Source organism: Aptenodytes patagonicus, chromosome 15 (genome assembly GCF_965638725.1).
Source record: "Aptenodytes patagonicus chromosome 15, bAptPat1.pri.cur, whole genome shotgun sequence".
Lineage (NCBI taxonomy): Eukaryota > Metazoa > Chordata > Aves > Sphenisciformes > Spheniscidae > Aptenodytes > Aptenodytes patagonicus.
In genome coordinates this window covers 17,189,045-17,209,400 of record NC_134963.1, presented here as the reverse complement: position 1 = coordinate 17,209,400, position 20,356 = coordinate 17,189,045, and the positions used below count along the sequence as shown (strand labels likewise).

The 20,356-nt window shown below is 47.1% G+C and overlaps 1 protein-coding gene across 1 annotated transcript; it reads left to right on the top strand.

The window, feature by feature from the left end:
- The first annotated feature begins 324 nt into the window (after positions 1-324).
- Positions 325-18,101, top strand: LOC143167424 (membrane-anchored junction protein-like). The gene is made up of 10 exons (XM_076352853.1): positions 325-437; positions 4,478-4,523; positions 5,802-5,877; positions 7,626-7,751; positions 8,861-8,892; positions 9,707-9,816; positions 12,344-12,398; positions 16,263-16,335; positions 16,752-16,896; positions 17,756-18,101. The coding sequence occupies exons 1-10, from the start codon at positions 337-339 to the stop codon at positions 17,799-17,801; spliced, it is 810 nt and encodes a 269-aa protein (XP_076208968.1). The 5' UTR covers positions 325-336; the 3' UTR covers positions 17,802-18,101.
- The last annotated feature ends 2,255 nt before the right edge of the window (positions 18,102-20,356 follow it).

Below are 20,356 nucleotides of genomic sequence, written 5' to 3'. Positions count from 1 at the left end.
GCCGGCGGGGCAAGAGGCCTGTAAAGCTTCAGGGACGTTGGCAGTGAGGTGTCGGGAGCGGTGCAGCTGAAGGCGGGTAGCCGTCAGCTCGAAGTCTGTCCTCTAACCCTGCTCAAAAATACCCTGCTTGATTGGAACGGACACGGAATCGGGGGTTTTCTGACTTGTAGGAGATCCTGGCAGGAAACCCCGGTTCTCTCTGCGAATGTCCTCGAGGGGAAAAACTGCGTGTAATCTTTTGTTCTTGTATGACAGAATGAGAGGTGGTGAAGGGTTTTTAGTAATTTACCTTTGACTCTCCTGCTTCCCTAGGCTGGCATTCCGGGAGAAAGAAAGATGTCATTGAAACCATTCACCTATCCCTTGCCTGAAACAAGGTTTCTCCATGCAGGCAGGCTTGTGTACAAGTTTAAAATCCGGTACGGCAACTTCAGCAGGTGAGCATGTTAAAGCTGAGAAGTCTACCTGCGGTTTGATGACTGCAGGTAGCAGTGAGTTAATAGGAGACCCTAAATTCAGATCTTGGGGGCTCCTCGTTTCCTGCCTTCTTTCACTGGCCAGGAAAGGGGTCACGTGAAAGGTGCTACTGCACTTGCACAGGCTGAGCATTGGCCCGAGAGAGTAATTTGAGCTGTAAAACATGCTCCTATTACACTGCCACGTGTGGATGTTGTGCTTCAGTGGAAAAAGAGGCTGTTTGTACTGACAGCATTTTGAAATTTTGTAAGTGTTTACCTGAGACGCTCTAGAGCCTTTGTAGTGGTTTAACCCCAGCCGGCCACTAAGCCCCACGCGGCCGCTCGCTCACTGCCCCGCAGTGGGATGAGGGAAGAGAATCGGAAGGGTAAAAGTGAGAAAACTCGTGGGTTGAGATAAAGGCAGTTTAACAGGTAAAGCAAAGCCGTGCGCACAAGCAAAGCAGAACAAGGAATTCATTCACTGCTTCCCATGGGCAGGCAGGTGTTCAGCCATCTGCAGGAAAGCAGGGCTCCATCACGCGTAACTGTTACTTGGGAAGACAAACGCCATCGCTCTGAACATCCCCACCTTCCTCCTTCTTCCCCCAGTTTTATTGCTGAGCATGACGTCCTGTGGTGTGGACTATCCCTTGGGTCAGTTGGGGTCAGCTGTCCCAGCTGTGTCCCCTCCCAACTTCTTGTGCCCCCCCAGCCTGCTCGCTGGTGGGGTGGGGTGGGAAGCAGAAAAGGCCTTGACGCTGTGTCAGCACTGCTCAGCAATAGCTAATACATCCCTGTGTTACCAACATTCTTTTCAGCACAAATCCAAATCATAGCCTCATCCTAGCTGCTGTGGAGAAAATTGACTCTATCCCAGTCAAAACCAGTAGAGCCTTGGAGCTCTGTACTCAACGTATGTACTTATTTCTTGGGCTGTCTGCTGTTAGCAATGTGCCGTTCGCTGGCCTTGCAATCTGGCGCTCAAGTGTGGGTGTAGGAAGAGTCTTTGGAAGCTCTCACTGGCTGCTGGCAGTAGATGTTTGTTGTGCTCTCGGTATTTTTTCTCTCAAGGTTCCCTTTCCACTGCCACTCCTATTTCAGATGTGTTTGTGACAAACCTGTCCTGTTGTTTTGAAAGCGCAGCGTGCCTCTCCTGCGGGCAGAGGGGCTGAGCAGGACTTTTGGGGTAACTGCGTCTCATTTTCTAGAAGGCACTGTAGTGGCAAGCCTGAGAAATGAGAGTGAAGGGAGAGTATTTTAGTCTGTGGTACCACAGGCGTGCAAGGAAGAGAAAGGAAAACAGCCTTTGGGTGTGCAGGGGACAATGAATAGGAGGGTTGTGGGAGGTAACAGTTGTGTGGTAGGCCTCGAATAGGAAGTTCTAGTTAGTAGCCAGCAAAGTAACGAAAGCACAGGGTGCTGAGTAGTCTGGTCAGATGGGGGAGATGCCAAACAAGAAGAGAGGATGATCTATTAGAGGTGAAGAAAAGACTTTCCCTGAGGGTATTGCCCTGGAGGAAATCTGCTTGTGTCTGCTGGTCAGGCACACAGCGATGATGGGCAAGTGCTTTTGCGAGTGGGCAAAACCTTGACCAGCTCACTTGAGGAGCTCTGGAGCTTTTAATTTGAGAGGGGACTCAGAATCCTGGAGGCTGGGGGCTATGGTAATCACAGAAGTTTGAGCTACTCTGGCAAAAGGAGACAGAGCTGCTGAGGTTTAAGGGTAGTATCCCAAAGCAGGTGCTTATAGGTTGTGTCCTGTGAAGGTCTGTTCTGTAGAGCTCAGACTTGGTCTGAAAGTTTATGACTTGTTGCTGTGTCAGCCTCTGGTAAGTAATTAATAATGACAGTATTCATAAATATTAATAAAAAACCCCCAAAGCAGTGGCTGAGCGTAACGTGGCTCCCTGTGTACATCCTTCAAGGCTGTGATCATCAGCAGACAGCAGTTCAAGGTTGATGCCCTCACAGGCTTTTGGGAGGTCTTACAAACTGTTGAGGTTAAATCTCTTTTCAGATGGTGGCAACCATGCAGAAACGAGGACTGAGATCCTTTTGAGTCGGCAAGTATCCCTGCACGAGAGAAACCAAAGAGCGTTGTGCCATCCCGACAGCCCTGTTTTCATGCCAGTGAGGCTGCAGCAGGGCTAAAATGCCGTAGGCAATGACTCAAGCATCTGCCTGTAGAGTGGTTTTATGAGCGTGAGTGGATGTGCTTTTGCAGTCAGATGTGCACAGACGTTGCCAGAGCCTGGGTTTACTCTGGAAGTGACTGCTGTTAGCTGCAGAAGAACGGAAGAGAATGCGCTATGAACGTCATGCCAGTTAGGCTGTCTCCAGACCTGAAGCTACATTAAACGTCGTGCAACGCTGGTCTCCTTTTTCCTTTGTGGCAGCAGGCTGGCTCTTTGAAATTGCGTTGCATGACTTTATATTGGGATGAATTGAAACGCAATTGTTTCTTTAGCTTTGGTTATTAGCATTTTGCTGGAATAGTGTCAGATCCAGGAGGACTAACCTTCCTCCTTGTTTTGTTCTCTGTGTTGATGTTGGGGAGGAAGATGTGTTGTCTGTCTTGTGGTGTCGTGTAGTGTTCAGAAGATCCTTGAAATGTTGCTCTTGCCTGTGAGTAAGCTCTTTCCCTCAGCGTAATCCCTTTGGAAGGCGCTGCCAGTAGTGTGCGTACGTTTCTGAACAGCCTGCAGGCGTGTGGTCTCCTGATGGTAAAGAGAGCACTACGTTTGTTGGAGTTTGGCAGCCTGTCATTGCCCCTGCGTGTCTCACGGTTCGTGTGCATTGCAGCACGAGTTCTTGCAGTTCATCGTTCTACTTGAGGGAACAGGACGCGACACTTCTGCAGCACCTTTTGTGTTTCAGAATAACTTCTGGAATTGGTAGTGAGCTCATCAAGTCGGTCTTCATATCAACATGGTCACGCATAGCAAAAGCAACTCCTTTGAGAGCGCAACTCGTGAAAGTCTTCCCCATCGTGTCATGGTTGTGGTGAATAGCGGGTACTTGTTCAAAGCATCTGGACTCACTCCCGGTTCCTAAGAGAGGGTAAAGGAGTAAGTCCCAAGTGCCTACATAGCCTTATGCCCAAAGCAATGCTGTCAGTTAGCCTGCAGATTTGGGAGGTGAAACTCCTTTTGCCCACACGAAGATGGTGACCGATCTGGGGACAGGTTCCCAAAAGAACGTGGAAAGAGTTGCAAGAGCTGATCCCAGCTGATGATAGAGCTGACTGTCACACAGGCGTGCAGGCTTTTGGTAGAGCGAGGTCATCTTCACTGAAGGTCTCCTGAATCCCCAGGGAAAACCATGTACCAGAGAACACTTGCACGCCATAATTCCTTACGCTCCACTTTATTTACTTACTTCCAAGTGACGTTTGCGTGATTTGTTTACTTTGTAATGGGTTTGGATTTTCTTTAAGACCTTCCCTCTCCCTGTGCGTTTTACTGTTGGCCGATACCTAGCAGCAAACAACTTCTGAGAAGCTGGCTTACAAAAGATGTAGTTAATATTTGGGAGCGCGGTTTGATGCAGGCAGTAGACAACTCCCAGCATCACAGGGCCTAGCTGCAATGCTGTGAAGGCCCGTTCCTCTGCAGGTTTGCCCCGTGGAGGGGATTAAGAGGCACGTCCCGAGGTTCCTTCTTTTAGTGCCTTGAGTAGAACGGCATGGTGATAGGCTGGAAGACGGAGGTGCTGGTTTGAGGGCACCTTGTCAAAAAACCAGTCCTAAAGGTTACTGAGGATCGACTGGAAAGATCTGATCTCTCATCCATTGTATCCTCAGACACACAAAATCCAAATGGGCAGAAAGTTCACAAGAAACAGTCCTTGTGGAATACTGGATGTTTTTTAAGAACAATAAATTAGGAATTCACCTGCCTGCTAAGCATTTTCTCTGTGCAATGGGAACGATGTTTGATTGGTGTTGAAACTCTCAAAACGAATGTAGCTCCGTTGCTTTTTGGCTGGGGTGGGACTAACTCTCTCTGTTTGCTTCGCAGCGCTCCTGATCTCGACAACACTGGAAGTGCTGTCAAGGAGTTAGAGGTAGGAGATGAAGCAGGTCCACGGGACCTTAGCTGAATGTTAGGCTGAGCAAATCTGTTGTTCGTTATGGGACTGAGGACATTTTGTCACATGCAGCATTTCAAGTGCGAGTAACGGGGAACTTCCCTGGAGAGTACGAGGGTGAAAAAAATGACGTAAACGAAAAATGTCACCAACAGGCAAGAATTAGCGTAGACGAGTCATGCTGTTATTTGAGATGTTTTGGAGAAGGTACTGACTGTTAAAACTGGACAAATGAAAACTCCTATTTGTCGAGCTCGTTGCCCCCCGTTCCTTTCTGATTGCTGTTCAGATTCATTCTGCAGTAGCACTCTGCCATGGTTTCACGCTCAGCCTCAGACCTGACCACCGCTTTTAACTTCTCAGGCTTGAGTAGCTGTCAAAGCCTCCTCTTGTTTCAGGAGCTGTGGCAGTGCCGGTGAGCTGGCTTGACAGAGGCTAATCTAATGCTAAATCGCACATGCTTTCCCCGTAGCTGTGGAGCTAGTGGAACCAGTGGATGTTCATTTAATGATGCCATTACTTGCTTGGTCACAACCGATGAGTTCTGTTGTTGCCATCTTCTTCCTGAGACAGAAGAAAGCCCCTTCCATTCCCCAGGAAATGAGACAGATACCTTGCCTGCTTAAAAATGCTCCTGTAACTTAATTCTAAAAAACCCTTCAGAGTACAGCAATAGCATTATACATATTGTTGAAGAAAATGTGCTGATTTTAATTGATATGGAAAATTATTGTTTAACTTTTTTTTTCTTTTTCACTTTTGAAAATATTGAAAAGTATTACTAGAAAAAGTTTCCCATTTCTAAGGCAGGGGTTTGTTGGGGCTGAATTACAGTTCCCTTGTGCCTGAATTGGGCCGATATTCAGAAAAAGAGGAAGATGTTTATTTTCGGAACAGGTCAATCCTACCTGTGTTTTGCTGGAAAAAAGGAGACTTCTTACATTTAAAACTTCTTAAAGTTAAAAGCACACCTCCAGTCTCCATAGTAATGCTTCTGTGTTTATTCAAGATGAAGATACTCGTTCCCTTCAATTTCTATGAGTCTGTTAGTGCGGTGCACTCTAAGGTGATGGGAGGGAGCGGGGCGAAGAAGGGGAGGAGGAAAAGCAAAATATCTAGAACCCGCTCTTCCATGATTCATGCAAACTGTAAAGGAATTTTAATTTTTTCCCAAGCCTTGAAACTGTACTTGACAGTGGAATTGTGGCTATATTGTTAATATTCTTCCTTCCTTTCTTTTTTTGGCCTCTCCAGGAAGCGATTCGAGTAATCCTTGGAAATCTTGATGATTTACATCCCTTTTCTACAGACCACTTCACTATCTTTCCGTGTATCCTTTCTTTCCCACTCGTAAAAGAAAAGATTCAATGACTTGTACCTGTTGGGCATTGCTTAATTTGACATTCACGTCTAGTAGCGTCTAAAAGCAGATCTTTAGCTGGAGTGTGACTTCTTTGAGCTTTGCAGTTTGACGTTAACTGAAGACCCTCCTCAGTTGTTGCCTTCACCAGAGAACTGCTGTGAAAAGTGTGTTTTGCAGTGTTTTCAGATGAACACCCCTGCGTTCCAAATCAGACTTAGCCAGAGAAAATGAACGTGTCTATATAAAGTCACAGGAAGCCCAGCTAATGGGATTGCACGCAAAGCTAGTGCATTGTTTCAAAAGGTTAATAAAGCGTAAAACGCTCCTTACAGGCTCAGCAATGTTGGCCCGCTCGTAGAGAGGACCGCAGTAGTTTTCTTCTAAGGTACGTGAGGATTGAATATTGCAGTTGCTGTAGCGTAAAGGGTTAAGAAGAAGTTAGGCTCCTGAGGCTCTTGTTGAAGAGAAAAGTAAGTTAGTTGAATGAGAAGCCTTTTCAGTCTGAGGTGTGTCAGTCTGTGAATCGGGTCAGGCCCTCTGGCACCACCTCCTGTGGTTCTGGGTGCCCAGGAGTAAGGAACACCCAGGTGTTTCCGCCTCCAAGGCATTCCCTTCCAGTCTGGGAAGACTGCATTATTGCCACACCTTGTAATGGCAGGCAAGAACGAGGTCACCCTCTTTCTCTGTCAGAAGCTGGTAGTATGATAGCAACTTAGTCCTGTGCCAAGAGCATCGTCAGACGGGAAGCACCCAAGCAAAGGAAGCCGCCTTGTTGGATTGCTTCTCTAAAGCTCAGCCAGTTTTGCCTGCGTGCTTGAGGAGCGTTTGATTCACAAACTTGCATTTCTAGAACGTGGAAGTCCACCCACCTGCTCAGCCAGCGCTGGGCCCTGATGAGCACTGCAGGCTCAGAGGCCTGGCGTGCTGAGTTGTCCTGCAGTCTGTGTGTCGGGCTGTAGCGTAACTCTTAGGTAATCACCAGCTGTGGGAGTCCTGGAAGCCAAACTCAAACGAGCAATTTCATCCCTGAAAGGAACTGATTGTGTCAGTGTTTCATCTAGGCAAATCCTGGGCTCCATCTCCAGTCCTCGGGATGTTAGTTTCTGCTAGCAAATGGACCGAAAGTATTCGTTTTACCCGTTTCTTCCTGAGGTCAGAGGCACGTAAGGAGACTGCTGTCTAGCGTCATCCATCCTTGCGTGCATGAGCTCCTTGGTGTCAGAACTGCACCCACAGGAAGGAGCGTCTGTAACTGTGGCGGTTGTCATGTCAATTGTCTTTTTTCCTCCCATTTTGAACTGTGAAGTAAACGCAATGATGCCACTCCTATGAATCCTAGTCCTTTTCAGTTTTTAAAATAATTTTTAAATAATTACTTTTTAGTTAGGAAAGCTGATGAGGTTTTATTCCTAGGGTTGGAAGAGCCTGGCATGTTGTTTCTCGCGGGAGGATGTCGGGACTGAAGCCAAATGCAGTTAAGGAAGCACGACACTGTTAATACAGGTGACTGATGGGAGAGTGTCACCTGGCTGAGTGTTTCTTGTAATGTGTTACTAGTGTTTTTTCACAAAGTTCACACCGACAGATTGTATTTTCTCCCTTACGCACACGTGCAGTGTGGTGTGACTTTTGAAGCTTTACAAGAAGACGTTGTCAGGACTCCCGCTCCTTCGAAATGTCAGTGCTATGTTCTTAAGTCTTATCGTCGTTCTCAGATTTGAGTAAATGGGAGAGCGTATCGAAGATGAGATTCAAACATGAGAATGTCCATCTTGTGCCTTATCCCTACATTTGCACTGTGTATCTAGAACTCAACTCATTTCAGCAGAACGTATCTTGCGGTAAGTCGCTATGGTTATGTTTAGATAATTTCTGGAAACATCTGTGATCTATGTCTTGCTTTTCCCTTTCCCTTCATCTGCTGTGTCTTTGAATTAGAGGGAGCAAAACTGCGTGCAGTATGGCTGAACCGTGGCTTTGAAGTAGAGCAGAACAATGTGTTCTCTTTTGCCCTGTATTGCTTTTCTACGGTGTCCTGAATCTCTCTTTGCCTTTTCAACCACTGCTGAGCCTTCAGCTAGTATTTTTATGAAGCAATGCCCAGTGGCTCCCAACCTTCATTCTTTCACGTCAGTAGCGAGGCTGGAGCCAGCACGTGTATATGGAATGCATGTTTTTCTTCCTTGTGCTTGGCTACGATTGTTGACGTTGAACTTCACACTCTTTGTTTCTGTTTTCCTAAAGAAAGAATGCATTTGTTTTTCTCAATAATGATAGTAATTTTGGTAATAATGTCTTTTGTGTAATTAGCAAATGTTGTCACCTCACTAGTGCCTCATTTTCCAGGTGTTCTGTGAATTCCCCGAACAGCCTCAGGCCCCAGCCGAGACCTCTGTGGGACTCTACATTTAACCTCCTCTGTTGTGAAGACGGAGTGTTTATTCTTACTATTTCCTGTTCTGATTATTGGTTCCAGGGAAAAGCTGCCAGTAACATGCTGTTACTTTCAGGCACTGATGTTTCAAGTTTCTGTTGGCAGGGATTTTTCTTCAGGAAAATAGGTATGGGATGCCATGCCTCAGAGGTTAGCTGGCCAATATTCCCTGGAGGCTATGCTCCAGATGTCCTTGCATCTTCCATCTGGTGCCCAAAACACAGGGTGATGCCAGCAGTTCTTCAGTTCCTTCTTCTCTTCTGAAGACTTCTTCAAGAAAAGCAGTTGTCCCCATCCCATCGACATGTGGTATTCACAGCCAGGAATTCCTAGTTCTGAAAGAGCTGTATTTGCCGTTTTTCAATTTCAGCATGTCATATGCAGGTCCGTCGTGGTTTCTAAGTAGTTTATCTTGTTCTCGGAAAGTGAGGTGCAATGCAAAAATGTACTTTTAAGTTGGTTCAAGAAAGTCCAGTTGCCAAATATTCACCACATTTTATAATACCTCTGTTGCAGGTAAAGACGGAAACAAGGGCAGTTATGAGCTTGTAAGTTGTGTGTGTGTTTTGTTTGTTGTTGTTGTTGTTTTTTAAGTTACCTTCTAAATAGTCTGGAGAAGCAGAATATATATAGGCAATGCTGCAGTTCTCCTCTGTCTAGGCGTCAGTGAGGCAACGTAAGGTGGCACTGAATTCCCCCCTAGAACCACGCGAGTTGAGAGAAATCTTCCTGTCAATTCCAGTGGACTTTGAAGTCCTGCCTCAGGACCTGAGAGCCCTGCTGGCTTCGGTTAGATGTGTTTTCTACAAGTCTGAGCTGAGGTGTCCAATGGTTTCTTCACTGTGAGAGTCTGTATGAGGGCGATATTGCTGACTAATTCAGTAGTTTCCTAGGTACCGCATGTGTCGTAAACAACAAAGGTAAGCTGCTTTGGAAAGTTTTTGTTTAATGAGAGCTCAGGGTAGGTTTGTTTTCAATACAGGTAGGTGTCTGAAGATGGAGTGAATTAGTGAAGACGTCCTGTCCAAACTCCCCAAAAGAAAATCCCGCTCTCTCTGCTAGCATTACATTCCTGCCAATTCCATTCCTAGGCGCCCCTCTAAAAAGGGAGCAAATAGGATGTCCTGGAAAGCAGTAATTTTGCTTAAAACAGTTGAGCATAATTCTCTGGATGGCCTCTCAGTGCTTATCTTCTGTTTGAATAAGGCAGCTAATCTTTTATTCCTGAATCATTTTTTGGTTTTCGTTGTATAAACATGAACAATTTTGCAAAGTGTGAATGTATATTAACTCTGAATTTTGTTCTGAAATAGGAAAGTCAAAATCAAATTTTATCAATACCAAGTTTGCAATGTTTTGAAGGTGAAGAGAAGAAATGACGTGTCAGAAAGTACTGCAGTGGAAGAGGCAGTGAAGAGGAGAAGAGTGGAAGTCGGAGCAGCGACCTCATGCCCACAGTTGGGTATGGACAGGTCAGTTGACTACAAAATAGTCTTCCAGGGCACACATCAGTATTTTTAATGTCTCTTGTACCTTCCTCATATTTCATTCCTGTGTAATCCTTTGCCGTATTTGTCGTCTTCCTTCTCTTCCTTAGGTGACAGAATCTCGGCAGCGTTGCCCATGCTTGGAGAAGAGTTGTCATATGCTTTCAGGTTCCCATGCTAGAGGTCTTCCTGTTTGTCTCCTTTGTGCTCGTGTTATCTGTAGAACCACAGCGGGATGAGAACTCGGCAACTAGCCAAAGCAGTGCACTGGCTTGCACACCTGAGCCAGGGATGACAAGGGAAGAACTGGGAACGGTTTTCTAGCTGCCTGCCAGCCTGTTCCTCTGCGTCGGCTGATGAATGCTGCCTCTCAGCTTGAGGCTGACGGCAAAACACATTTGAGCTTGCTGTTTTGAAAGTGCTTTAAAGTCTCAGGGAATTGCACGTGGTGTGTGTGCACATGAGTATTCTCACACATCTTTCCCATCGGTTTGTTTGGTAACTAAACTTCTCATGATGATTCCAAAGTAGATCTCTCTCTCTCTGGATTTCACAGACTCATTGAGGTTGGACGGGACCTTTGATATCATGGAGTCCAACCCCTCCTGCTCAAGCAGGGTCAGGCAGAGCGGGTTGCCCAGGACGTGTCCCCTCAGGTTTTGAGTGGACTCCAAGGGTGGAGACGCCACGACTTCCGTGGGCAACCGGTTGCAGTGCTTGACCACAGTTGCAGTCAAAAAGTTTTTTCTTGTGCTCAGATTTAATTTCATGTTTTGCAGTTTGTGCCCTTTGCCTCTTGTCCTGCCAGAAGGCGCTGCTGAGGAGAGCCTGGCTCCCTCTTCTTCATTCCCTGCCATCAGGTGTACATTGATAAGATCCCCCCTGAGCCTTCTCCAGGCTGAAGAGTCCCAGCTCTCCCAGCCTCTGCGCATACGAAAGGTGCTCCAGCCCCTTCCTCATCTTTGTGGCCCTTTGCTGGGCTCACCCCAGTGAGTGCCAGTGTTGTCCTGGGGAGCCCAGCCTGGACAGAGCACACAGACTGGCCTCAGCAGCCCTGAGCAGAGGGGAAGGATCACCTCCCCCGAGCTGCTGGCAGAACTCTTCCTAATGCAGCTCAGGATGTTGTTGGCCGCCTTCAGCACGAGGGTGCAATGCTGGCTCATGGTGGCTACCTTCAAGCTCAGTTCTTGATTACCTTTCGGAGGCAGGCGCAATATTAGTTCTAGTCTAGCAGGCTTCTTTATTTCATGGAGTGTAGCTTTTAAAAAAAGAAAGTCCGTGTCTGGACTTACAAGTACGTGGCAGAGAGTCCCAGATCCAGTGTTGTGATCGGAAGTGTTTATGCTCACCTTTCCCCTTCCGTGGGGATGTCCAGACCATGTCAAATCATCTCCCTTGTTGCCTTATATTCTACCCAATTCCCAGATGTCTTTCATGCAGAGATTATAACGGGAGAAGTCTGAAGCCAGTTCTTTTCCTGCTCATACAAATGTAATCCTTTCATTTCCCTCCCCGCCATCAGTTTCTGGTCACAATAAAACTGCTGGAAATGGGTGAAGAATGAGACGAGGATCCAGAATGCTTTCTAATCTCTTTTAGCCAACACGTGAGTTGGAGATTCATAAAACACAAGGCCAGAAAGGGCTATTTCATGATCCAGTCTGGCAGTTCTCTCTTAGTCCTGTATCTTGCCCCAGCAGTTACGCGATTCCAGAAAAGATTAAAACAGTTAAAAATTTTGAAGTGTATTCTTGATTTCACAATTAAATTGGTGAGGCATCGACTTCAAGCCTTCTGCCATTTTTTCCCGATTACTCTGTTAGACTGAAGAGCTCATTCAGCCTGAGCATTCCCGCCCCCCGCCAGCCCCCCGGGAAGGAGTTTGTCTACTGTAATCAGACCACCTCTTTTTGGACAAGCTCTTTTGCTCATAATTCCTCACGGGGGATTTGGATTTGGGTGTTCTTGGGGTGCTATTGAGTGTCGAGCGATCGGAATCTCCAGGTGTCGCTCCCCAGTGATACTGATCAGCTCAAAGAGCACTCTTTTGTGTGTGAAGCCAGGATTGTTCTTCCCCACGTGCATCGCTTTGTACCTCTCTGTACAGCGTTTCCTCTGCCATTTTATTGCTCCATGACCGAGTCTTGCAAGGTCTTTCTGCGGTTCTTTGCTACCTGCCCTTCTCTTTATGTCAGTAACCGGGTAGGATTAGCAAGCTTTCTCAACTCGCTGCTCATCCCCCTTTCCATGTCGTGTAACACTTTTTCTCTTTAACCGCTTGTTGGTTTTACTAGAAAAGCAGAAAGCCCAATACTGGAATGAGTGCATATTTTCGGTTTTTAAGTGGGACTTTGAAGCATGAGTACAAATATAGATTAAGGGTATAGGTCTTGTTGGTAGAGGTACTAGAGTCCTGGTTTCTGATGAAATACTTGGAGTAGCCATTTACAAGATTGCTTCCTTTTTGTGACGTTTTGTAAACTCAGTTCTTACTTATTTGACTTATTTTTAGAACTGGAGCCGAGCGTGTTCACCGTATGAGCAAAGCAAAGCATGGATTTGAAACGGTAAGCTACAGAATATTCAGAAAGAGACAACAGCATCTGTTTAGTCCTGGATTCTTAAAGTGGCAAGCATAAAAATGCCTTCGGGTGAATTTTTTCTCCCTTTTCACCTGCATCACCTGCATCGAGACATTTTTGATTCCTGCTCATCAAGCTTAGCCAAGGGATGAGTTTTACACAAGCTTTTCTGACTGTCAAGCTATGAACCCTAGGGGTGAGCTCAGCCTCTCAGGGGTGAGCTCGGCCTCTCAGAGGTGAGCCTGAAGGATGCCCTGCCCTGTCTTCAAGACTCCATTCCTCTTTAACCTCGGATGCCCCTTTGTGCAGAACTCCATGAAGGGCCAGCAGTGGGTGCTGACACCTGGACACTGGCTTCAGTGCGAGTACTTGCCATGCCCAGCAGCGTCCCTTCTCTGGGCAGATGGCCTTGCAGGCATCTCCCTCTTCTTTGAACAGTGTCATGCCTTTTCTCACTGTGGCGTCGGCAGGCAGATTTATGACAGGATTGTTGCAGAGGGATTGGCAGTTGCTTTCTAAACCCACTGTTCTCCAGAGACCTTGTCAGGAGGGGAAGATTCCTTCTCTGTTAGCCCACAGGCTAAAAGGCTGCTCTGACAGAGCTGCTGTTAGGCACACCCTTTAGGTAACAGGGTCTTCCCTAACGCCCCTGTTCTCCTCCTCCTGCCCGTTGCCCATCCTCCCAAAAGTCCCAGTGCATTTCATGCATTTCCTGGCTACTCATACCCATTCTAAGTTTAGTTCAAATCCCTGCCGCCCTATCGCCTTCCTGGCCTTTTTCTCTCTCCAACTCTTAGGAGAGAGTATTTTCCGAGGAGGCAAACTCATTCCTCTTGGGATTGTCCACAAAAGAAGTTGCCCGGTAGTATAAAAGGAACAGCTGCTTCTCCCCCCGTTCCTTGGGAGGTGAACAGTTGCACCAAATACCTGGATTTCTGCGTGTTTCTGCATGATGACATGCTGCCCCCATTTCAGGAACCTTTTGGACCTCTCCACAACTGGCTGAGCCTTTACGCAAATGTTGTCTGTGGGCTTGTTACCGTAAGTCGGCAGGTGATGAACTCCCTAAGACTCAGTTTGGAGTTTTAGAAAGCAGGCATTCTTTATTGCGGCGCCGGGGGCTAGGTGGAACTTCCACAAATCAAGCACACCTATGCCAAGTTCACCGTGACATTTATACACAGAAATTACACGGTAGTACACTCCCAGTTACAATGATTGGTTAGTGATTTGCATATAGTTATAATATCTGCTGTGTCATTCTCTTCTGTTACTACGCTTGCGCAGGGGAAGGGTCTTCACCTGGGCAAGGGTCGTCTTGACCTGTGGGTGTGTTTTTTAGTATTACAATGAAGGCAGTGCACTTCAGGACACCTTAAAAGTAGGTTTTGTTGCCAAGTTGGCCAGCTAGATATCTACCTTGCCAGGTTGTCAAATAACTCATCCCATATACAACAGAACCTCGGGGCTCTGGTTATGGTCCAGAGAATAAGGACTGAGGCTGACATGGTCCAGAGAATAGGGACTTCAAGCAACCCAGCCTCGGATAACAAGTAGCACAGCAACCCATACATAACGTTAACATAGAGGCTAACTTCCTAAATCAAGATGTTCTTACAGTTGCTTATTTCACAAAGAAACACAAAATATAGAAGGATTCAGTAAAACTTCAGACAGTCTTCAACAGGCTTGCTTGAAATCTCAGATGGCCAGGGCATACTGCCTGCTTGCTGCTGTAGAGCTGGTTTCAAAGGGCCAGTCCCAGCATAATTGCTGTGCGGGGATTCGCCGCATATACAATAGCCTGCAATTTCAGGTGCTACTAGTTGCATGGTTACCTTCAAGCCTGCACAGATAAACTCCTGTATTGAAACAGGCCTCACCTTGTTGTAAGCCCCAAACTTTCTTTCAGAAGAGGGTTTTTTGATGGGTTTGTTGGATTTTCAAGGTAGGAAGGGGACTGCCTGCTAACTCCTCGGGAGCATTCAGTACAGAAGAACTTCTCTGTAACGAGCAGGCTTATTTGTTTCTAAAACCTGTATCGCTTTTTTTTTCCCCTCGGCGTACCTTTGCAGAATTAGTGACAGGTCTCTACACATGCTCTTTCTGGCTTCTTTCCTCAGGTGCTCCAAACGCTCTGTTGGTGGGATAAGGGTCATCCTCTGAAAGATGCTTTTTTATTCCCCGCTTTGCTATAATCACTGTCCCCAGAATGCCTCCGGTCCTTGTACAGTGGCTGAATTTCCCAAACATTAGAGTCCTTGAAAGCTGGAGCTCCAGGTTAGCACGTTGGACCCTGAGAACTAATGTGGTAGGTGGCAGAGATCACCGTAACCTCATATTGTGTTAACTAGTGTGGGAGGAGATGTCCTGAGCTCTTTCCAGGTAAACTGGAACTATGATGAATGAATCATCAACGCAGCAAATACCAATCCAGGTGAGAAGAACCTTCTCCAGAACAGATGCTCGTGTCACCGTGACTCGTCCCTGGAATTTGTACTAGTCAGGGCAGAGTTACGCTGAGAGGGATGTCCAGACACAAACTGTTGTGTTTATGAATACCAGACCAGCTGTCAGGAGCACTGCATGAAATCATGGGCAAGATGACCTCTCCCTATGTGCATTTTTTTAGGAGATCAGAGCCAGGTGCTTCTGTGACATGCTTTCCATTTGGTTTGCTTTCCACTTGGTTTCTTTTGGTATTCAAGATGAGAAGAAAGATCAGGTTTAGGAAAAAACATATCAGTAGCTCCTGTGCTTTCTCAGGATTCCTCTAATGATTCCTCCAGGGCTCTTGTTCAGTTTATCAGCAGTGTATGACTTTGGATCCAAATCCACCTGGTGTTTGAGAATGCATCTCAAAAAGGGAAGGGTCTCGTTAAACATGAAGGAAATCTGTCTACTTAGTACATGTAGGATTGACTTTACAACATTGGCGCTCGATTCAGAAGGAGGAGCATGGAAGTGCCACAGTCACGTGGCTGTTAAATAGATTGCCTTTTCAGCTCTCGTCCAAATGCCTTCTAGGCCTGCAATTTTGACAGTAGGCTGCCTGGTCAGGATGATTGGAGTCGAGCCCGCGCATCTTTCCGCTTACCAAGTGCACCAGTGGAAGTCAAAGAAAGAAAGAAAGAAAGAAAGAAAGAAAGAGAACTGCGAGACGCTCAGCCTGTCACTGCATTTTCCTACCTTAGTTAATGCTCTGAGACTAAACTGTAAAGATCTCGGGCCATCTAAAGTTTGGAATTTTGCGTGAACCTGAGCTTAGTGCAAGAGAAACACCATCAGGGAGTGGATCTACTGTTATCTTCTCTCTATGACAAAGTTGGTTTACCCTCTTTTAAAGAAGCTCACGTGCTGATTTTTTTGTTTGTGGTCCTTCGTGTTGCTGATAACCTTGCTAATGGGTATTCCTGGCTCACTTCTTGCTTCTGGCACTTTTCACTTTTGTCCCTTCCCTGTTACTCTGTTTCCTAGGACTGTGTCTTAGCAGGGCTAATGTCTAGGGGCCTGCATTGTCCAGTGGCTGTTTTTTCCCACAGCACCTCTGTTTGTGATTTTTAAAATCTCTGTCTATGCCATAGCTGCTGTTACTCTTTCGCTATCTGCTATGTTAAAGTCTACTCAATGAATTACAGCTTTATGTTTGGCCTGTGGATGTCCTGAGGAGGGAGGGGTAGAAATGTATTGGTGAAGAAAAGTCCTCGTCGTAGCAGAGAAAAAAATAAAATCGCAGAACAAGAGAGTAGACCTTGCCTTTTAGTTCTTAAAGCAAGCAAACAAACAAAAATCTCCGGTACAGCAGAATTTTACATTGTGTAACAGTTCTTGGGTTCCTCTTCCTTTCAGAATTCCTCCAAAGAAAATGAGTGTGAGTTTAGTCCAGCATCCCTTACCGTGGGCTGTAACCAAGTGAGTTTCTGTAAGTAAGGAGTTCCTGGACTGTTTCATTCAAATTGGCCGTAGTAAATCAAAAGCTGCAAGGATTACATCGGTACGAGTTTTCCTTTAAAAATCGTCTCTGGTATTTTCCAGCATGTGAGGTCAGGAATTACAACCACTGTAAAGGGGTAGGTCACCAATGATTTTGGCCGAGACTCTCTTCCCGCATAAGGAATTCCCACCCATCGAGGTGGGCTACGCAGCTCTTTCGGAGCTGGACTATGAGATGGGAGCCTACCTCCAAATCAGTCTGCATTGTGATTGCTTTGAAAGCTCCCAGGCGTCACGTCAGGCAGAGTCTGGACCCATCTCTCGGCTTTGGGGTCTGCCGTTGGGTATGCAGGGAGCGTGGAGAGAGCGAGCTTGTGTTTTTGTTCTTGCTGCTGTTTCTTCCAGGGGGACCTGTGGAATCTAACCTTGAACAAAGAACAGCAACCGGTCGGGCTGAGGGTGCGATGCAGCTACTGCAGCAAATGGACCAAATGGTGGACAAAGGAAACGTGGAGTCAGAAGGAAGAGGTCTCGCCAAGTTCTGGAGAAGGTACTAACACTGCAGCTATGAGCAGGTGCAGTCCTGGCTGTGTCGGAGCCTGTGTCAGAGGCTGTGCCTGATGCTGGCAGTTCAGGTGATTCTACATTATCTTGAAGAACGGGTAGCTCTTTTCTGTGGTTAAACCAAAGTCTCCCAAGGCAAAGGAACATTCAGGGATGTCCTTTTGCCTTGTGGTAAGGTGCAGCATTCCCCGTGAATGTTCCTCTTCTGAGCTGTCTTGGGGAAAAAACCTCCTCCCGGGAGGGTTGCTGACCTCAGTCAGAGCCCTCACACAGTGTGGCTTTTATCGGCTGAGGAGTGCCATCTCCAGCCCGATTTCTAAAGGACTGAAACACTCCCCCTTCTAACGGGGCCTTCCCGGGACGGACCTTCAGTCCCGTTAAGGTGAGTATGACCTTTATTTGGCCTCTTAGCAACTGTGGCCTTTGTAACTTTGACTCCCAAAGACACCCTTTTAAACCGAAATTAAAGTAACCATGCAAACGGTTGCTGGGCATTGCTGACTAAACGGGTGCTCTAAAGCTGTCGAAGCTGTATCCCGCAAGAGTCGTCTGTTCACTGCACAGCACAAGTTGAACGTCGGCAGTAACTGTTTGATATGTGAGTTAGTTCTGGAAGAATTAAAACTCCTTGTTAATCATCATGTATGCCAGTCCCTTTAACTATTGGGACTAGACCGTTACCGCACAAGTTATTCTTTACGTTTCCTCTGTTTTTTCAGTCTTCCTTTGTATTATTTTGTGCGGGGGTTGTGTCTTTCTGGTGGACAGAAATTACCTTGTTATTACAATTCTCAGAGAAGTATTGTGAGTGTAATGTGCTCTTTTTGTTGTTGTTGTTTCCCCAGCATAATCTTTTCGCCACTACAGCATCTTTTTGGTGGAAAGAACTGACCTGGAAGTACTAATAGTTGTGGAAAGGTAAACTTGTAGCATGCATGTCGGGTTGTATTGTTTCGTTTGTAGTTCAGCTTTTCACATTGCTTGTTTCGGCTATTAAATGCTTTCAATGAAATTCTACTTTGTTTACACTTTCAAATTAACGTACTGAAGATGTTGGGTTAGAATGTCTTTTTCTTCACGACCTAGAGTTTTTTGGACAAAGAGCAACAAGCTCTTTGATCCTTGAGTGTCATAAATCGGGCGGTTTACATTTAAAAATCATTATATGAGATTCTAATAAAACAGGCATCAACTTGGAACTGCGTGTTACTTTAATCAGCCTTACCCTGGCAGAAAACAGTCTTTCCCTCCAAGAAGAAGTAGAGGTTTCTAGTATTAGATGGACCCCTGTACTATGCTTCACAGCATAGTGAAGTCTTAACACGTAACACTGCGTGGTTGTTACTTGACCAGCAGCAACATGCGGCCGTTTCACTGCGTCTCAGGGGTAACTTGTCTGGCAGAACGAGATGATGCGCTAAATGAGTCAGATAATGCAACACAGGGTCTGTTTGGCTTGTTTCCACCCTGCTCCACAGATTATCCACCCTACATACTGACGTATTAATTCCTGGGCTCCCATCAGCAGTGAAACAATGCTTTCCCTCCAAGAAGAAATGGAGTGGAGAAACTAGTTCCATTTCTCCTGTTCTCCTTAGTCCTGTCCCACAGACAACGGTAAAGGCTGAGTGCACCAGGATTCAATCCCTTCTACGGGGGGACTGTACAATGAGATGGACAGTGGTGAGGACCAGGAAACGGATAAAGAGTTATAGTCCCTGCAAAAGCTGGGACTGTTCAGCCTGGAGAAGAGAAGGCTCAGGGGGCATTTTATCAACGTGTGCAAACACCTGGAGGGAGAGTGCAGAGAGGACGGAGCCTGGCTCATTTCACTGGTGCCCAGTGGCAGGACCAGAGGCTGTGGGTTCAAACTGGAACACAGGAGGTTCTCTCTGCACGTCAGGAAACACTTTTTCCCTGTGAGGGTGACCGAGCCCCGGCACAGGTTGCCCAGGCAGGTGGTGGAGTCTCCCACCTTGGAGATACTCAAACGCCGTCTGGACGTGGTCCTGGGCAGCTGGCTGCAGGTGGCGCGGCTTGAGCAGGGGGTTGGACCCGATGACCTCCAGAGGTCCCCTCCAACCTCAACCACGGTGTGATTCTTGGAGTGTTTCCCGAGGGAGTTTCCTTCCCTTGTTAAACCGTCCGTATCTCGATCCACGAGTTTTTCTCGCTTTTGCCCTTCCGATTCTTTCCCCCATCCCGCTGAGGGGGGGAGCGAGCAGCTGGGTGGGGGCTCACCTGCCAGCCAGAGTCAACACACCACCCCCCCCAAAGGGGCTGCAGCCTGCGGAGGAGCCAGGCGGGAGCGCAGGCAAAGCGATCGGGAGCCACGGACAGATAGGTACATGTGAACACAGGAGGATGGACTGAGAGATGATTATAGACCTGAATTATTGACAAGAATCAGTAGAGGAAATCTGGCCGGGAATTAGACAGACAACCGTAAGGTAGGACAGATATCAGAAAGAGAAAAAATGCTTGATGGCTTGTTAGCAGAAAGACACCCGGGCAGCTGGCCGTACGATGGTGTCCGTGGTGAGGTCGGCGGAGGAGGAATACTTCGCTGGCTGAAGCTACAGCCTGCACGCAAAGACATTTTGATTTCTCGATCTGGGAAATGCCATTACAGAATTATGGGCAATATTTGCAAGGCGTGCATCCATTTTGGAAAATCATTTTAGGCGATAGAGAAAATGGTTTCACTCAATCTAAACAAAAGTATTTTTTATTTTAACTGGGATAGGCATTCTTTGAACTTCAAGAAAGCACCTTGTTCTTTAAACAAGTGGCCTCCTTCTAAAAGGAAAGGGCAAGGTGCTTAAGAAAGAACAAGCAGAAACGAGCAGGCCGGGCTATTTCTCGGGGGGACTCTTCCCTCTCTTCTCCTCGGCGTCCCATAAACACTGGAAAAAGCCAGCCACTTCCAGAGGTACCGGGGCTCACGGCCCCGATGCCGTATTGCTGGCACTGGTGACTATGGACCTTGGTGCTCCTAGCCGCTGAAGTCAGTGTGATCGGGCCGGAGGGCTCGTCGGTGGGAGAAGTCGGGCCTGGAACAGGCTGCTCTGTTTTTCCTCTTCACGCGGGACATTCTTGTGCTACTTACCCACCCCCAAAAGGGGGGATCTCACCTGCCCTGATGCTGCTTGTCCTGCTTCTGGCTTTGCCGGTCATTCGTGTGTGTTCAGTGGGGTGTCCGGCCTCTCTGCGGTCCCTCGTGCTCATTTTGTTCCTCACCTTGCAACTTCTGGCACTGGAACGCCTCCTGTGTGCAGCTCTACACGGCTCTGCCTGCCCCTGCAGCGGCCCCATTGCTCACACGCTTGTGTAAAATGCTTATATAGAGTATATAGCGTATATAGCAGAGAGCCTGGGCAGGCCTCGGCGCACGGGGGGGTCTCCTGAGGCGGGGAAACGCCGGGGCAGCGGAGGGACCCGCCGGG

Excerpts from the sequence above, each read along its gene's own strand:
- LOC143167424 (XM_076352853.1), top strand. The coding sequence starts at position 337 with ATGTCATTGAAACCATTCACCTATCCCTTGCCTGAAACAAGGTTTCTC. Across the intron at positions 16,336-16,751 it reads CTGTAACCAAGTGAGTTTCT|GGGGACCTGTGGAATCTAAC; the intron begins GTAAGTAAGGAG and ends TGTTTCTTCCAG. Across the intron at positions 16,897-17,755 it reads CTCGCCAAGTTCTGGAGAAG|CATAATCTTTTCGCCACTAC; the intron begins GTACTAACACTG and ends TTGTTTCCCCAG.